This window comes from Macrobrachium nipponense, chromosome 32, assembly GCF_015104395.2.
Source record: "Macrobrachium nipponense isolate FS-2020 chromosome 32, ASM1510439v2, whole genome shotgun sequence".
In the NCBI taxonomy this organism is placed as follows: domain Eukaryota; kingdom Metazoa; phylum Arthropoda; class Malacostraca; order Decapoda; family Palaemonidae; genus Macrobrachium; species Macrobrachium nipponense.
The window spans coordinates 11,966,091-11,982,307 of record NC_061094.1 but is presented as its reverse complement, the minus strand read 5'-3'; the positions used below and the strand labels follow the sequence as shown (position 1 = coordinate 11,982,307).

The 16,217-nt window shown below is 46.9% G+C and overlaps 1 protein-coding gene across 1 annotated transcript in view; it reads right to left on the bottom strand.

Moving 5' to 3' along the window:
- The window catches only part of LOC135207216 (zinc finger matrin-type protein 5-like), an 18,811-nt gene extending 3,044 nt beyond the window's left edge, over nucleotides 1–15,767 (bottom strand). The window contains exons 1-4 of the mRNA XM_064238828.1: nucleotides 15,623–15,767; nucleotides 4,670–4,829; nucleotides 3,369–3,525; nucleotides 424–561 (exon numbers count right to left, since the gene is read on the bottom strand). Of these exons, the coding sequence (XP_064094898.1) occupies nucleotides 424–561; nucleotides 3,369–3,495 (265 nt within the window). The 5' untranslated portion in view covers nucleotides 3,496–3,525; nucleotides 4,670–4,829; nucleotides 15,623–15,767. The remainder of the gene's footprint in view (nucleotides 1–423; nucleotides 562–3,368; nucleotides 3,526–4,669; nucleotides 4,830–15,622) is intronic.
- Between the last annotated feature and the right edge of the window lie 450 nt (nucleotides 15,768–16,217).

The following is a 16,217-nucleotide window of genomic DNA, read 5'->3' as shown; positions in this document are numbered from 1 at the left end:
TTGATCTTGAATTAATATGGAGAGGTTACATTACTATGATGAAGTTCCTAAGACATTCTGATTGATTACACTTACACATGAATAATCCTTAATACTTTGGATTCTATATATGATTTTCAGTTAAGCATGTTTCAATGCATTAGCCAGGGTAGGTATTGTTAGGAATTTTAGGTAATCATGAGGTAGTGTATATATACAAGCACTGGAACCTATGAGGTCATTCAGCAATGAAGGAGTACATATAAGATTACAAAGGTAAACAGGAAGAAAACCTCTCGGTTGCACTACAAGATAATTGTCAGAAGTGGGTGGAAAGTAAGATGGAAGAAAGAATATGAATGGAAGTGCAATAAAAGTTATGTAGCATAGATTGGGTTAGCCAAATCAGTCTTCGTATGATTAATACTGAGGTACTGTGCTTACCATTCATCTTCAGATGTTCTATGTCGACCTCAGTTAGGTGGGAATAAATGCAAGATTCTCCATAGTGACACTGTCTGCCAGAGTGGAAGTTACGACATTTTTCCTTTTGAAGTTCATGTTCCAATTTTTCTTTAGCAGCTGTACAAAAGAGTATTGCTAAATAATAAAAATGTATAATACTTTGAAGTCAAATGCATCACTAATAATTTTATTGAATTGTCTTTTACAATATTTGATTAACTATCTACGACAACCATAGTACATGCGAGATCAGTTTATAAAACAAAGAAAAGGTATGAGATAAGGGAAAACTAATGTAAAAAACCAAACCTTAACAAACAATTCAATATAAAATTAAGTTGATACTGTATTTCTCATTATAAATCCTGAGTATTAATGCTGAAACAATAAACATATATGGCAAATCAATATCGGTAATAAACAATCTTTAGCTGAAAACACTTGTGAATCAGTAAACAGTAAAGTACCACAGTGAATTCATTGTCTTTGAGGATGTTGTTTTTAGTAAGCACCAGCAACCTTAATCGACAACGGACAATGTTCAACAGACAGCACTGAAAACACAACTGTTGAATAGTTTATTTATCTACCTTTTTACACAAGTATTTTGTGAACTATTTAGTTACCATAAACTTCAGTGAAGTTAAGATTCCTTTTATACAAAAATGTGTAAGTCTAAGTCTGTTTACCATATTTGCCTATGTATATGCTCCTGTTCTTATCATCTGTAAACCATGGCATCATGACTGTCAACTTGATGTTGAAGTTCTTACACACAAGGGGAATCAAAACATCCTTCAAAATCCTTTCCGCTACTTTAAACTTAGCACAGATGCTTATCACTTTACAGGTTTATTTTTTATCAATGCGGTGTTTAATAGCAATTAATACCAGACATATTAGATTGTGTTTGTTTGTATGTATGGTGTTTTTACGTTGCATGAAACCAGTGGTTATTCAGCAACAGGACAGACATATTAGAAATAACTCCCCAAAGGAAAATAATGCAGCAAAAATACACCTGTGTATAGCTAAGCAAAAACATAAAAGTACCTCTCAATTCTAGCCACTTATTGCTGAGCTAGGCTAACAAACTCATATAGGGCTAACTTGGGTAGGCTGCTATATATGTAGTGAATTCTGCTATGTTTATTGTATGAAGTGACTCAAAATTGCTATATATTTGTAGTGTTGTATGCTCTAACCTAAATTTTCAAGTTCTGCTAAGCCAAGAGTGTCTATATTATGCTTCCAGAAGTGAGAAAAAAATTAAAGAAATCCAAGGCTGAAGTGGCCAAGATATAAAGAACAAATCATTGTATTAAATTCACTTGAACAAGCAAAGGTTGGCTACAGACTCTGGAATTAGCTGTGAACTATATGAAAGTGTAAATAAAGGCTACAGGATTCAAGCCTCTAAAAGATACAATAACAGGTAGTATGTGGCAATGCTACAGGTCAAAGGATGAGTCTGGCACTCATACCAAGCAAAAATGTTTTAGATTTGATATGAATAATTCCTAGTCCTGGAGACCTGATATATGAGATATGAAAGGTCATCCTTGTCGGTCATTTTCACAATAATGTTAAGGACACCACAGTACAAAATGCCGAAGTACGATTGGTTTATAATTTTACACTATAAAATCAGAACTTTTGGTTTCCTCTGTGGGATGGAGAGACCAGTGCAAAATTCAAAATAATGATATGCTCTAACCCCCCAACCCCATGCAGTTAGGCCAGAGACTAGAAGTTCTGTTTCATAACCAGCTTACATCTGATTCAACCATTAAGGAACAACCGGTGGCTGCAGGACAGAAATTAAATAGCCAAGAAAAAAAAAGGGAAAGAATACTAGTCACCCTTTTTACATCAGAAAATTCAACGCTGTAAACATTTAGAATATGCTTTTCTGTCCTAGTGGAACTCGGGCAGCAAACAACCTGATAAGTAGTCCCACACATCAACAGAGTCGAGATCCAAGACCTTGTGTGCGATACCTCTCATGCAAGTAGAGGTAAGGTGTTTTGGCGATACCGTCACCTATCCTCAATAAATATTTTGGCTGAGAGGTAACTCCTGAATAATAGGGATTGAGCAATGATACCGACTTTGTGAATCCTGGTGTATGGACCTATCACCACAGCGTGACAACTTGAATGCCCACTTAATGACCTCCCCAAGCTAGAATGATAATATGCTCTTGGAATAGCCCTGTCAACAGGGAGAGGAGAAAGACTGTCCCCCTTCCTTGTTGATATTTGCCATCATTTTGTCTCGCCTGTAATCAACACAACCAAATGACACTACCTGACCCAGAAATGCTTGCAGAGTCAGAAACACTACACTAATTGTGAAACTAGTGCAGGGTGGCCAGAAACACTGCATTAACTGTGAAATTAGTGCAGGTCTATACACCCAAGTCTAACAAGCCATTCAGAGGAGTGCAGAAACACTACTTTAATACATCCAAAAACAGAAGCATCTTTTGGAAGGGGGAAGTTCAAAGGACACCAATGTGATACAAGTTTCTCCAAATGGCTGATGATGCCAAAGCCAAGCTGGTTGTTCCTGTCAGACAGGAACTGAGCACTGACACCTGTTTCAACTTCTTGCTGATCAAAGAAAGACTCCAACAATTCAACCAGGGAAGTACTCAAAAATGCTTCCACAAGAGCCACGATGAATGAAGTACAAGATATCTGATCAGCAGAGTAACGGCAGAAAAAGTACATGCTGTTTCCAAACCCACCCCATCATTACCTGCCCTAACTAATCATTTGGTTACAAAACTTCAATGACCAGCTACCTCTCTCTGAAAGGTATACCTACATAAAAGACAAAGGGTTGTAATCTCTTGCGAACAAACAATTAAACAAGTACTGTACAAGTTTCAGAACGCATAAAGTGCAAGTAAAACTTACTTTGAAAACGGTCATAATGTAACTTTTTTAATTTCTGATGATAATGACCCTGGCTGTGTTTCTTACGAGCCTCAACACTATAAGGATATGATGCATCACAATAATCACAATAGAATCGCTTCACCATTTTAACATATAATGCACACACACACCACCACTGCAAAGGAAAAATCGATGTTATTAGCAACAACTCAATTCTAATATTATGGCTAAGATATCAAAATATGTTTAAATCTCAAAACAAATGGCATGAAAATTTTATAAAAATAGAATAAGAACTGTGAATGAGTTTCCAACTTCAAAGATCCATAACTGCTACATATAAAAATCCAAACATCAAATAATCTGGTGAGGCTGTAACAGCTTTATAAAAATTAACTCTCTCTCTCTCTCTCTCCTCTCTCCTCTCTCTCTCGTCTCTCCGAATCTCTCTCTCCTCGGACTCTCTCCTCTCCTCTCCTCTCTCTCTCTCTCTGTGTTGTTGTGTGTGGGACACAGAGGCGTTCTCTCTCTCTATCTCCTCTCTCTTCTCTCTCTCTCTCTCCTCTCTCCTCTCTCTCTCTCTCTCTCTCTGTGTGTGTGTGTGTGTGGACACAAAGAGGCAGTTCTCTCTCTCTAGTGGGATACATAAATAGGCAGTTCAAATACAGAAACAAGGAAAATTGTGCTGCAGCTCTAAACATTAATAGTTAGACCCCATCTTGAATATGCAATACAGTTTTGGTCACTAACACTAAGAAATGACATAAATAGATTAGAAGGAGTACAAGCAAGAGCCACAAAGTTAATTCCATCCATCAGTAAATAGGTTACCGAAGACGACTAGAGCCTGAACATGTATGGCTTACAAACACGACTATTGCAAGGACAGCTAATAGAAACATTTAAAATGCTGAAAGGCATAACAAAAGTAGACAGTAACCTATTTACATTAAACGAAAACCAGATAAGAAATAATGGATGGAAACTAGAACTGAAGAGATACAAGACATCCCATTGTGGGAACTTCTTTACATACAAGATATGTGACACATGGAATAAACTGCCACCAGAAGTGGTAAACTGCAACAGTGTGAAAGAGTTTAAAAGAAAGCTAGACAAAATCATTAGGACACTGTGAATGAACAGTAAAACCTGCTCCCACAGATAAGTGAGCACACAATACCTCCTCGGATGGACTAACAAATCTCAGAGACAGCCTAATCCTTGTAACTCACTCTCTCTCTCTCTCTCTCTCTCTCTCTCTCTCTCTCTCTCTCTCTCTCTCTCACACACCTTTACACTTACAAGTCAAAACTTACCTCACTCCCTCCCAGTCACTCATAAAAAAAAAAAAAGTTACGTTTCCTTTAGTGTGATTTTGGGTTGTTTGCAGAAATGTAATGGTAGAGGACTACCATTAGGAAGAGAGAGACACCCAAAATGTTCACAAAGACTGCAAGCTGAACGTCTGATATCATTCTGCAAAAAAAATTTACAATATTAAATCAAATAATCCCATCAAGCATCAAGAAAATGGTAAAAACTGCGAGTACAATATTATACCATACATATTTTTAAGGGTAAATTGCTCATCTTCAAAACTGTAAATTAACTATTTTGGTTCCATTGAAACACAATCCTTGACTTAAAACCTGGTATAGGACTTAAGCAAGTTCGTGAGTAACCCATAAATGTTCAAGAATTCCCACACTGGGCCCCCCAACACCAGTAAATTCTCCCCTTCAATGGCAACACTACTCATTATGAAAGGAAGAAAAAATATTTAGCAATGGGGACCACCTATGAAAAATGACAATTTGTCGAAAATTGCATTTTTCCTAACTATACAAACCTGAGGTCCTTTAACAATAGGAAGTAGCTAGCGGCAGCTGGAACGGTCGTAAGCTTCGAACAAGGGGAGAACGGTAGTTAACTGCTTGTCCGATCGTCGCGCGGCTGGGAGGTAAACAAATCACTTTTGCTTTTGGCCCATGCAAAATACGCAGAGTGAGGGGTGGCATGAGGAGGGACTATATGTAAAGGACCTCAGGTTTGTATAGTTAGGAAAAATGCAATTTTCGACAAATTGTCATTTGTTCCGATACGTAATACAAACCATCGGTCCTTTAACAATAGGAAGACTCACTTCTTGGTGGAGGAATCTGAGTCTTTTGATGAACAGACTGGTGTTCGTCCATCCCTGGAATGCCTCCCTGGTCGTAAGAGCGAGGGAGGGATCCAAGCCTCTGTCCGATTGATCGGGGTGTGCACCGCAGATCAATGGTCAGACCTCTGGGCCGAGTACTAAGAGAGAGGCAAGCGTATCTCTTTGTACCAGCATTGTAAGAACTTTTTCCTTTACATGAGCAAATATAAAGCAATGGGTTAGTCTCATGTAGGCATCCACTTTCTCCCCCTTGTTGGAGAAAGTGGTGGATATACACTCCTATCTCTAGTTAAAGAGATAGGATGGAGCTCTGTTGAATAGCTTACCTGCATCTGACTCCCTTCCAGCGTGGTAACGACCGTATCCCTCTGCCCACAGGTAGAGGTAGAGAAAGATGGTGAAGAGAAGCCAGTCACTCTCTCATTCGCACATTCATTCTCCCAGTCATACCAGGAATCGATGCTGTTCTGCCTGCTCGGGTGCTGGGTAAGCTTACACAACGTGTTGAGCAGCCACCACAGGTCCCAAGGAAAAAGTATCCAAGGACTTGTGGGCAATATCCCGAAGGTAGAAGGACGTGAAGGTGGTCTGGTTGGCCCAGACACCTGCCTTCAGGACCTGCGCCACGGAGAAGTTCTTACGGAACGCTAAGGAGGGTCCGATACCTCTGACTTCGTGGGCTCTCGGTCGGAGCGTACGGATGTCGTCGCTACCATCAGCCTCGTACGCTCTCCTGATCACCTCACGTAGCCAGAAAGAAAGAAAGTTGTTCTTGGAAACTTCTTTCTTGGTAACCCCGGTGCTAACGAAGAGGCGTCGACACTCAGGCCTGAGGTGTCGAGTTCTCTTCAGATAGCGCCGTAGCGCCCTCACAGGACAAAGCAGCATCTCATCCGCATCATTATCGGTGAAGTCCAGAAGGGAGGGGATCGTGAAAGACTCGAACCTGTCGTCAGGGATCGACGGATTCTGAGTCTTGGCTACGAAGTTCGGGACGAAATCGAGCGTCACAGATCCCCAGCCTCTGGTGTGTTTAACATCATAAGAAAGACCATGTAGTTCCCCTACTCTCTTCGCCGATGCCAGGGCCCAGCAAGAAGAGGGTCTTGAGGGTCAGATCCCTGTCTGACGACTCTCGGAGTGGCTCGAAGGGTCTTCGAGTCAAACTCCTAAGGACGAGAGTCACATCCCACGCAGGGGCCTGAGTTCCCTGGGTGGGCAAGACCTTTCGAAGCTCCTCATTAGCAAGGAGATCTCGAACGAATTCGAGATGTCCAGTCCCCTCAGTTTTAGGACGAGAGCCAGGGCGGCTCTATATCCTTTAACTGTGGGTACTGAGAGGAGTTTCTCTCGGCGAGAAGAAACACGAGGAAATCCGCTACCTGCTGAAGAGTGGCTCTGAGAGGAGACAGACCCTGTCTAAGACACCAACCACAGAAGACGGCCCACTTCCCCTGGTACACAGCTGCAGAGGACTGTCGGACGTGTCCAGCCATCTCTGTTGCTGCGCTACGAGAAAAGCCTCTCGTTCGCAAGAGATGGTGGATAACAGCCAGCCGTGAAGTTGAAGGGACTGGACTGCTTGGTGGTACCGTTCTACATGTGGCTGGGCTAGAAGGTTGTGCCAACTGGGTAGCTCTCTCGGTTGCGTCCGCAAGAAGAGCCAGCAGGTCCGGATACCAAACGGCTTGAGGCCCGTTTGGGAGCCACCAGGATCATTCTGAGATTGGGAGTGACCAGCGCTCGACTGATCACTTTCTGAATCAGACAGAAGGGAGGAAAGGCGTAGGCGAAGAGGTTGTCCCAGGGGTGTTGGAGAGGCGTCCTCTGCAGCTGCCCATGGGTCCGGCACGGCTGAAAAGAAACCTGAAGTTTTCTGTTGTGCCGGGTGGCGAACAGGTCTACGACCGGTCGCCCCCACAGGGTTTTGAAGGAGCCTTTCCGCCACTTCTTGGTGTAGAGACCATTCGGTCCCTATCACCTGATACCGAGGCTGAGCTTGTCCGCTACTACATTCCTCTTGCCTGGAATGTAGCGTGCTGACAGCTCTATCGAGTGAGCCGTGGCCCACTCGTGCACCTGCACCAGTCAACTGATGGAGCGGAAGAGACACTAGCCCCCCCTGCTTGTTGACATATGCCACTACTGTGGTGTTGTCGCACATCAACACTACTGAGTGTCCCACCAAGCGGTCCTGAAACTCTCGGAGAGCGTTGAACGCCGCCTTGAGTTCCAGGACATTGATGTGAAGGTGCTTTTCGTGATGGTCCCCACACACCTGCAGTCAGCAACTCCTCCAGGTGTGCGCCCCATCCCTCGGTCGATGCGTCTGAGAACAGAAGCATCTCCGGGGGGGGAGTGCGTATGGGCACTCCTCTTAAGAGGTTCTTGTCGTCGAGCCACCAGGCTAGGTCCTGCCTCACCTTGTCCGTGATAGCCACGGGAAAGTAAGGAGGATCCTTGGCCTGAGACCAACTCTCCCTTAGTCTCCACTGGAGAGACCGCAGGTGAAGACGCCCGTGAGGGACTAGCTTCTCGAGTGACGACAGATGGCCAATCACGACTTGCCATTGCTGTGCTGCCTGTTCCTGCCGAGACAGGAACCGGCCGGCTGCCTCCCTGAATTTGCTGATACGCAAGTCTGCGGGAAAGACCTGCCCTGCTACCGTGTCTATCAGCATACCCAGGTACTTCATCTTCTGCTTGGGTTCGAGATCGGACTTCTCGTAGTTTATCACGATCCCCAGATCGTGACAAAACTTGAGGAGTCGATCTCTGTCCTGTAGCAACTGCGAGCGGGAGCTCGCCAGACTAGCCAATCGTCGAGATACCTCAGAAGACTAGCCCGTGCGAATGGGCCCAAGCTGACACCAGAGTGAACACTCGCGTGAACACCTGTGGGGCGGTTGAGAGAACCGGAAAACAAAGTGCCCTGAATTGGTACACCGTCCCGTCGAAGATGAAGCGGAGGTACTTTCTGGAGGACTGATGGATGGGTATTTGAAAATACGCGTCCTTCAAGTCCACCGAAAGCATGAAATCGTTCCCCCTGATCGAGTCGAGCACCGAGCGTGCCGACTCCATCGTGAACCGCGTCGTGCGAACGAAGCGGTTCAGGGGAGAGAGGTCTATCACCGGGCGCCAGCCCCCCGATGCCTTCTCCACTAGGAAGAGGCGGCTGTAAAAGCCCGGTGACTGGTCCTCCACGATTTCTACAGCTCGTTTCGCCAGCATGGTCTTGATCTCCTGTCGAAGAGCGTTGTCCTTTGCTGATCCCCGGACATAGGTCTGTAGATGGACCGGTTTGGAGATGAGGGGGGGCCGAGACTCGAAGGGTAGTAGATACCCCTCCCGAAGGACGTCTACTATCCAGTTCTCGGCGCCGTAGCCCTGCCAAGTCGCCCAATGGCTCGCCAGGCACCCCCCAACTTCCGGCAGCAGGTGAGGGGGAACGCCGTCCCTAGCGTTTCCCTCCTCGTTTCGACTTCTTTCCACCACCTCCTCGGGGAAAGGAGGGCTGGGAGGAGGGCTGGTTACGGCCTCCTCTAGCAGAAGTTGAAACAGCAGGAGTCTTCACACGGGGTTTGGACGGTGCAACCGTCTTCGCCGCCGTGGAAGCGCTAGCCAAGCTCTTTGGTTTGGCCGCAGTCGTTCGAGATTGCCCAGTAACCTTCGAGACTGCCTGGTGAACTAAGCGGTCACTGTCGTCAGTGCGCCGCCTTTCCACCGCAGCGTCCACCATCTCTGCAGGAAAGAGAGCTGGGGAACTCCTAAGAGGTCCATTTCGAAGCCCCGAGTGCCGCCTCACGCCCGGCCCCCGGCTTGGTCACTCGGGTAAGGACTGCGTCCCTACGTCGAAGAACCAAGTTGGCCCACAGGTTAGCAGTCTGATGGGCGAGGTAAGAGATCGCTCTTCCTCCAGACTGGCAGAGTCTCCTAAAAGAAGCGTCGTCTTCGAGAGCAGAACTCCGGAGCCGGCCTGGCCGCTACTTTGGATATTGTGAGGGACCACAAATCCAACCAGGAAACTGCCTGGAATGCTGCCATAGCGGTAGATTCCAGGGCAAGTGCCTCCTGCTGCGAGAACCATAGGTTCTCCGACAGGAGCTGCTGCAGGGACACACCTGGAGTCAGCCTCGCTAACTCCGGGTTAACCTGTTTCGGCAGTATCGGGTCTTCCGAAGGCACGTAGAATCGCCTCTGCCGCTGTAGAGGAGGAGGAAGGAAGCAGCTTAGAAGAACCGTCCGGACTTTAGCGAGTCCTCCCGTCCTGAGACGAGATTCTCCACCTGATCCAGGACTGAGTCTGCAAGTCTCTGATCGCGGTAACCCCACCATCATTTTGGGCTCCCTCTTGGGACCCCAAAATGATTCGAGCCGGGACGTGGCTCTGCCGTGGTAGCGGCGATCCTTCCGCAAGGTCATTATGCAGACGCATCAGCTTAATGACCTCTGCAAAGTTCCTCTGTATCTCGGGAGTTACTGCGTCTTGTGGAGTAGGACCGTCCAGTCCCTCCAGCAAGAGCATGTCCCGCGATACTCCTCCTTCAGAAGGAGGAACAGCGACAGACCCCTGACGGTCGCCTCCAACTACTTGCGCGTATGTTCTGGTCGGTCCTAAAACCGTGCCTGAGCCATACGGCGTCATAGCCGGGTCACGAGCGGCGCACCTCTCGTGATCGCTCCTCGGTACCTCGCTCCTCCCGGTATAGCCCGAGGAGGTTGAAGGTATGGGAGAGGCAGACCTGACGCTCCCCCCTCGCTCGCTGGCAGGACCAGCGTGCGTGGAGGGCTGCTGCTGATCGTCAACCCCCGCGGTTGACGGTCGAGCAGCAGGCCTAGCCTTGCCGCTCGCCTGGGGCGATAGGCTCGGCTGAGAACGTCGAGACCGATCTCTAGCGTCAGGCGAGCTGCCGCTGGTCACCGTCTCCGCCCGGTCCCATCGGGAGCGGCGGACGGGTGACCTGCTAGGCTCTCTGTCGCGTCGAGACCGGCCAGCGTCCTCTCGGCGCGTCGAGCCGCTGGTACCAGCCGTGGCTGGTACCGGCGGTCCCGACCCGCGGGGACTCCTTCCTCGCCTCAACCCGTGGCTGGTCAGCGACCGTCACGTCAGCCCGAGCAGCCAGTTGATCGCTGCGAGAGCGTCCACTGGCCTGGCGAGAGTCGTGTGCACGACTCTCGCCAGTCTTCTGCTCCGCGCCGCTGTCTTGACGGCGAGCGAGCTCGGGCGTCAAAACTTTGGCTGGACGGTCTCCCTTGGAAGAGCGTCCACTCGGTGCTTCTCGCGAACGAGGAGCGGCCGAGACGGAACCTGGTTTAGCGGCAGAACCGCTAGCACCAGGTGAGGACGCACCAGCCGAGGCTGGTGCACCTCTGGTCCCCGTCGACTTCTTCTTTGCAGAAGAAGCGACGGCCCCCACGTTCCCGAAGGAACCAGGAAGGACCATCAGAAGAGCTCCCAACTCGCCTGAGCGAGCCGGGCCCTTAGAAGATCCCGAAGGAGCCTTCTTAGGGGGGGAGGAGGCAGCCTTCTTCTTCTTCGGCTGTTTAGCCTTAGAAGTCGAAGGGGAAGGAGAGGCAGCAGACGACGAAGAAGACGACGAAGACGACGACGACACCTTCCTCCTCTTCCTCTTCTTCTTCGCCAGGCTCCGCAGGACAGACGTCAGGTCTTCCATCCAGGAGGGAGCCGGGGCAGTTGCCGAAGCAACAGGGCCCGACTGCACCTGTCCGGAAAGACCTGAGACTGTGACAGCACCACCAACAGCAGGAACAACAGGAACAGGTCCGGGAACAGCAGGAACGGCAGGAACATCTGAAAGGGAATGGAGCAGAGCAGGCAGGCCATGATCTGAAAGGGAAATGAGCAGCCAGGGACAGCAACAGGTACGGCAGGCACGGCAGGTACCACAGGAAGAGCCAGGCGTCCTGTCGGCAGCTACCGTCATCCCTCGGCACTGGCGGCAGGTTCCCAGGGGGGGTGTACTCTTTGGGCAGCGGAAGTCCGGGGTCGGCAATACAAAGAACCCAGGTGGCGGTGGCACCGTCCTCTTTGGCACGGCAGGAATTGGTTTTTGAATTGCAGCCGTGGGTGTTACCGACATCACATGTGGTGTGTACACCAAGTGCGGTGGCATCTCATATGCTGGTGTAGAAATAGTAGTGGTAGTAGTGGTCACCACACCATGAGTGACCACTGCCGACCCCGCCAACCGCTGAATCAACCCCTGTATGCTAGGCACTCCCTGCAGTCCCAGCGACTCCCACACCTGTCCCAGGTCGTCCTTCGCTGATGGCACACCTGCGGAAGCAACAGTCGGGTTAGTTAGAGGGGTTTCCTCACGCTTGGGGGGAGAAGAACCCCACCCAGAGCGGACGGAAGACCCCGAATACAACTGGACGTCCGGGTAGCGGGCGCCCTCCTCCACACTCGACGGATCGAGAGAGGAGCAGGACTCCGCTACCCCCCCCGCAGGGGAAGGCGCGAAACGTGGGGGCTGGCCGGGGGGCAGGAAAGAGGACGAAGTGTCCGTTACCAAAGGAGTCACTGGACTTTCCGATGACTTCTTGGGCGGCCTAAGTCTCTTCCTGCCCTTGTACAGAACCCACTGCGCCTCGGACCAATGCATACAAGTTACACATGGCTCGTTGCGGGAGCCCACTCTACTCGCCCCCGACAACGAGTACAAACCTCGTGTGGATCAACATCCACAAATGATCTGAATCCGCCGCATCTACGCCCCTCCAGCCCGGGACACACTCTACGGGCGACTGGGGGGCGCGGCGAAATCTCCATTTCTTGATCACTCATTATTAATGAAAAAAAGAAATGCAAAGTACTTACAATTACTCTCAATCACACTAGGAAAAGAGGGCATATACTCAAAACTCAAAGCAAACGACAAAGCGGGCAGAGCGATGACGAGCACGTCCTATCCACACACGGCCGAAAGCAAAAGTGATTTGTTTACCTCCCAGTCGCGCGGCGCGCGACGATCGGACAAGCAGTTAACTACCGTTCTCCCCTTGTTCGAAGCTTACGACCGTTCCAGCTGCCGCTAGCTACTTCCTATTGTTAAAGGACCGATGGTTTGTATTACGTATCGGAACAAATGGAGGGCATGAAGGTCCCACTCCTTAACACCCTTCACACCTACAAATATAACACAATTTCTCAAAGAAAAAAAAAACACACACACAAGTTCAACAAATCAGTCAGGAATGCTGTGAATGTCCCCACATGATGAAGGACAAAATTAACACATACTTGGTAACAGCAAAGGAGTTGTGATTTTTCTAACTCAGACACCATAACTAGTTAATTACCTTCTTACCATGTTCAAACAGTATCCCAGCTTGCTTTGAAGAATACTCATATATAACACATAAGGCGATATTTGTATTTCCACAACAACAATCCAGCAATCAGGAACTTTAACATTTAAATCATGCTGTTAAAGTACCCTAAAATTCTGAGACAATACCCAGACTTCTGGCTTTTGCAAATATGGACATTAATTAATATAGGCAACATCAGACGAGGAAGTGAACCTTGAACTCATGTTCACACCCTGATTATTCTTACAAGCAGAGAATCACCATTCTTCCATGTCATCAAAGTCGACAAACTGACAGACGTCACCAAAAAACCCAAGAGTGGCTGTAACAACAACCTCGATAAGAAAGGGACAGATAACAAAATGGCTGAAGAAGAAAAAGTATTCTATTAAACAAAAGGAAAATTTACTGATAGAATTGAATAGAACTAAGCAAAAGGCCAAGTGCTGGAGTCTATGAGGTCATTCAGCATTGAAATAGAAATTGACAGCAAGAATGTTTGCACAATGAAATAACTGTTAGAGAGGTTGGAAATTCAGACGGAAGGAGAATATGAACACAGGTACAGTAAACAAAATGAGTCGCAGAATATAAAATAGAATATAGAGTTTAGGCCAATGGCTAAGCACTGGGACCTAGGAGGTCATTCAGTGATGAAAGGAAAGTTTACAGCAAGAAGATTTGAAAGGCGCAACAAGAGGGAAGCCTCGCATTGGCAATTTGAAACAATTGTTAGTGGGTGTAAAGTCAGATGGGGGGAGGAGAATATGAACATAGGTACGAATGGACACTGCAAAAACTACAGTGTACCACATAAGGTGCACTGACAGCATTAGCCCCCTACGGGAGAGGGTGCGTGAGGTGCACTGATGGCAGTACACACCATAAAGGCAGAAGAAAAATTATTTAGTAATTACTTTAAAATACAAGTAGAACTACATAACAGCTCTGCATGGGGTATTAACTTGGAAATTTAGTTTTTCTATAGTATTTTAATTGCTTATCAAGAATTTACCGTTTTCTGTCGGTCGACTTTAATTAACTTCCGAACCGACGTAGTATTGCATGCTAACCATCCTGGAATGCTATCGCTCATGTGCATTGTTACTATTGGGAGCTTTAGGTAAAGAGTAAAATTTCCTTTACAGGTGGGTCTAGAGGGGGCGGGGCCCTCAATTAAGTCACATGGCATGTTAGGTTAGGTTAGGGTTGCTTGGGTTAGTATAGTTCTTTTTGTTAAAGGTCTACCTAGCCAGTCCCTTTTTGAACATATGGCTCCCACATGACTTGTGCATGGGTGGAACTATTCCATAACAAAAACATGGTCTTTATCCGAGTGTTTACCGCCCCATACAAAATCACCAGTTCCCAAAGGCGTCCCCAACCATGTTGGATATAAATGTGAAATTAAAATATATAATAGTTCACCTACAATAAACACCACCACCTCCTTCATCAGCAACCTAAAATAAGAACATTCAATTTCCAAGTCCTAATAGTCAACGTGGAGTTGTTCTGTAGTTTTACCGCTTTACCAATTGAAGTAAATAACCGAGCAGCGACATAGCAGCCACTGATCCCGGAATGTTTTTTGTTTTGTATGGTGTTTTTACGTTGCATGGAACCAGTGGTTATTCAGCAACGGGACCAACGGCTTTACGTGACTTCCGAACCACGTCGAGAGTGACCTTTTATCAGATCCCGGAATGTGGCCACCTTCCCGAAAAAGTACTTTAATTCGCTGCCCTGAGCATCAGTCAAGAGTTGTATCCATCCTAGCAGCACACTAAGACCTCTACGCTCCCCTCGAAGTAGGCATGTGTTTTCTCATAAATTACGAAGTAGCGTAAACTACCTAATGTCTGTCCTCTACCATAGCGCAACCCCCTTACCAAAAATCGCAAATTTTGGCCTTTATTTGTGACTTGGGAGAAAAAACTTAAAACTTCGAGAGGAAAACAGAGGTCTCGAGGTGTTGCTTCGACAGACGCTGGTTCTTGAACCCAGGACGTGTTACAGTACTTTATCGGGAAGGTGGTCACGCTGTGGTAGAGGGACAGGTGGCCATTCGGTATTTTACCCTAATGGTATAAATTCAGGCGCTTTTTCAGGAAGGGGCAGTGTTCCAAGAGACGTGGCCGCTACCTAGGTAGCCTTAGTCGCAGCCGCCTGGTCATTTACCCTATACATTAGGCTAAAAACAAAAACTAAAAAATGACCACACTAATTCAGAAAGTAGATTAAACCATTAGGTAACTGAAGGTATTTCTACAGAAGCAGTCCACACGGACTGCAAGGAACGTAACGCGGTTACGACATCCACTAGGGATTGGGGCGTCCAATGTATTTTACCGTGTTTAGGTAGTACTGGCCCCTGGGGGGGTTAATTACAGTCGTCCGAATAAATATTAGTAGTACTTATCTAAAATTCTTGTTCAGTAGGAGGTAAAACTGCATAGAAAAACCGCAACTGCCATAGTGTAGGCCGCCGCGGATAGCCTAAGTACCCTAGATCTACCGTATACTATTTCCATCTATCAAAATACCCAAATATCCATAGGCCCCACCAATCCACCCCAAAAACGCCGAGCAACCTGACTTTACTACCTAAGCCAATCACATCCAGACAGCACAGCGGCCCTGACGAAGAACAACCTCCGTCTTCATTAGGAAGTATCCTGATTGTCTCACGCCCTCTTCTCCCGACTACCTTAGGCGATTAAAAGTATATCACTTTACACACATCAGAAACACTTTCTTTTTTTACCTGTCAAACTTAATAATCCAATTGCAAGCTGCAACTCTCAATGTTTGGCTTCAAGGAAGACGCTGTTGTCCCGGCTGGCTGAGTGACACGTATGACGTGTAAACATTCAATGAGTGAGAAGAAGAAGATTTTTGGAAGGGAGTCGTACACGTTACTGTTGCAGAAAAAGGATAATAGACGTGAATTAAAATAAACATTCTGAAGTAACATTAAGTAAAGTTAAAGTAAACAAGGAAATAAAGCTTTGCACCTCATAAACAGTGTAGTAGTATTTCCGCAACTGTGTTTGTGGAGTGAGCGCTTAGGAACCAGAAAACCACGTTACTATTGTTGCAGAAAAGGGATAATAGGCATGAATTAAAATTTTAAAAAATTTTAGTAACAAAGTTAAACTAAATAATGAGTAAAGTAAATAATGGAATAAAACTTTGCACTTCATAAACAGTCAGTGTTGTTTGCCCGCAACTGTGTTTGTGGATGAGCGCTTAGGAATTAGGAACCAGGAAGTGGGCGCTATCTATAGACGAGTTGTAATTTTCTGTACGTCCAGCTGCCTTTTCCCATATGGTGTTAGAATGTTTAAAAAATTATATTT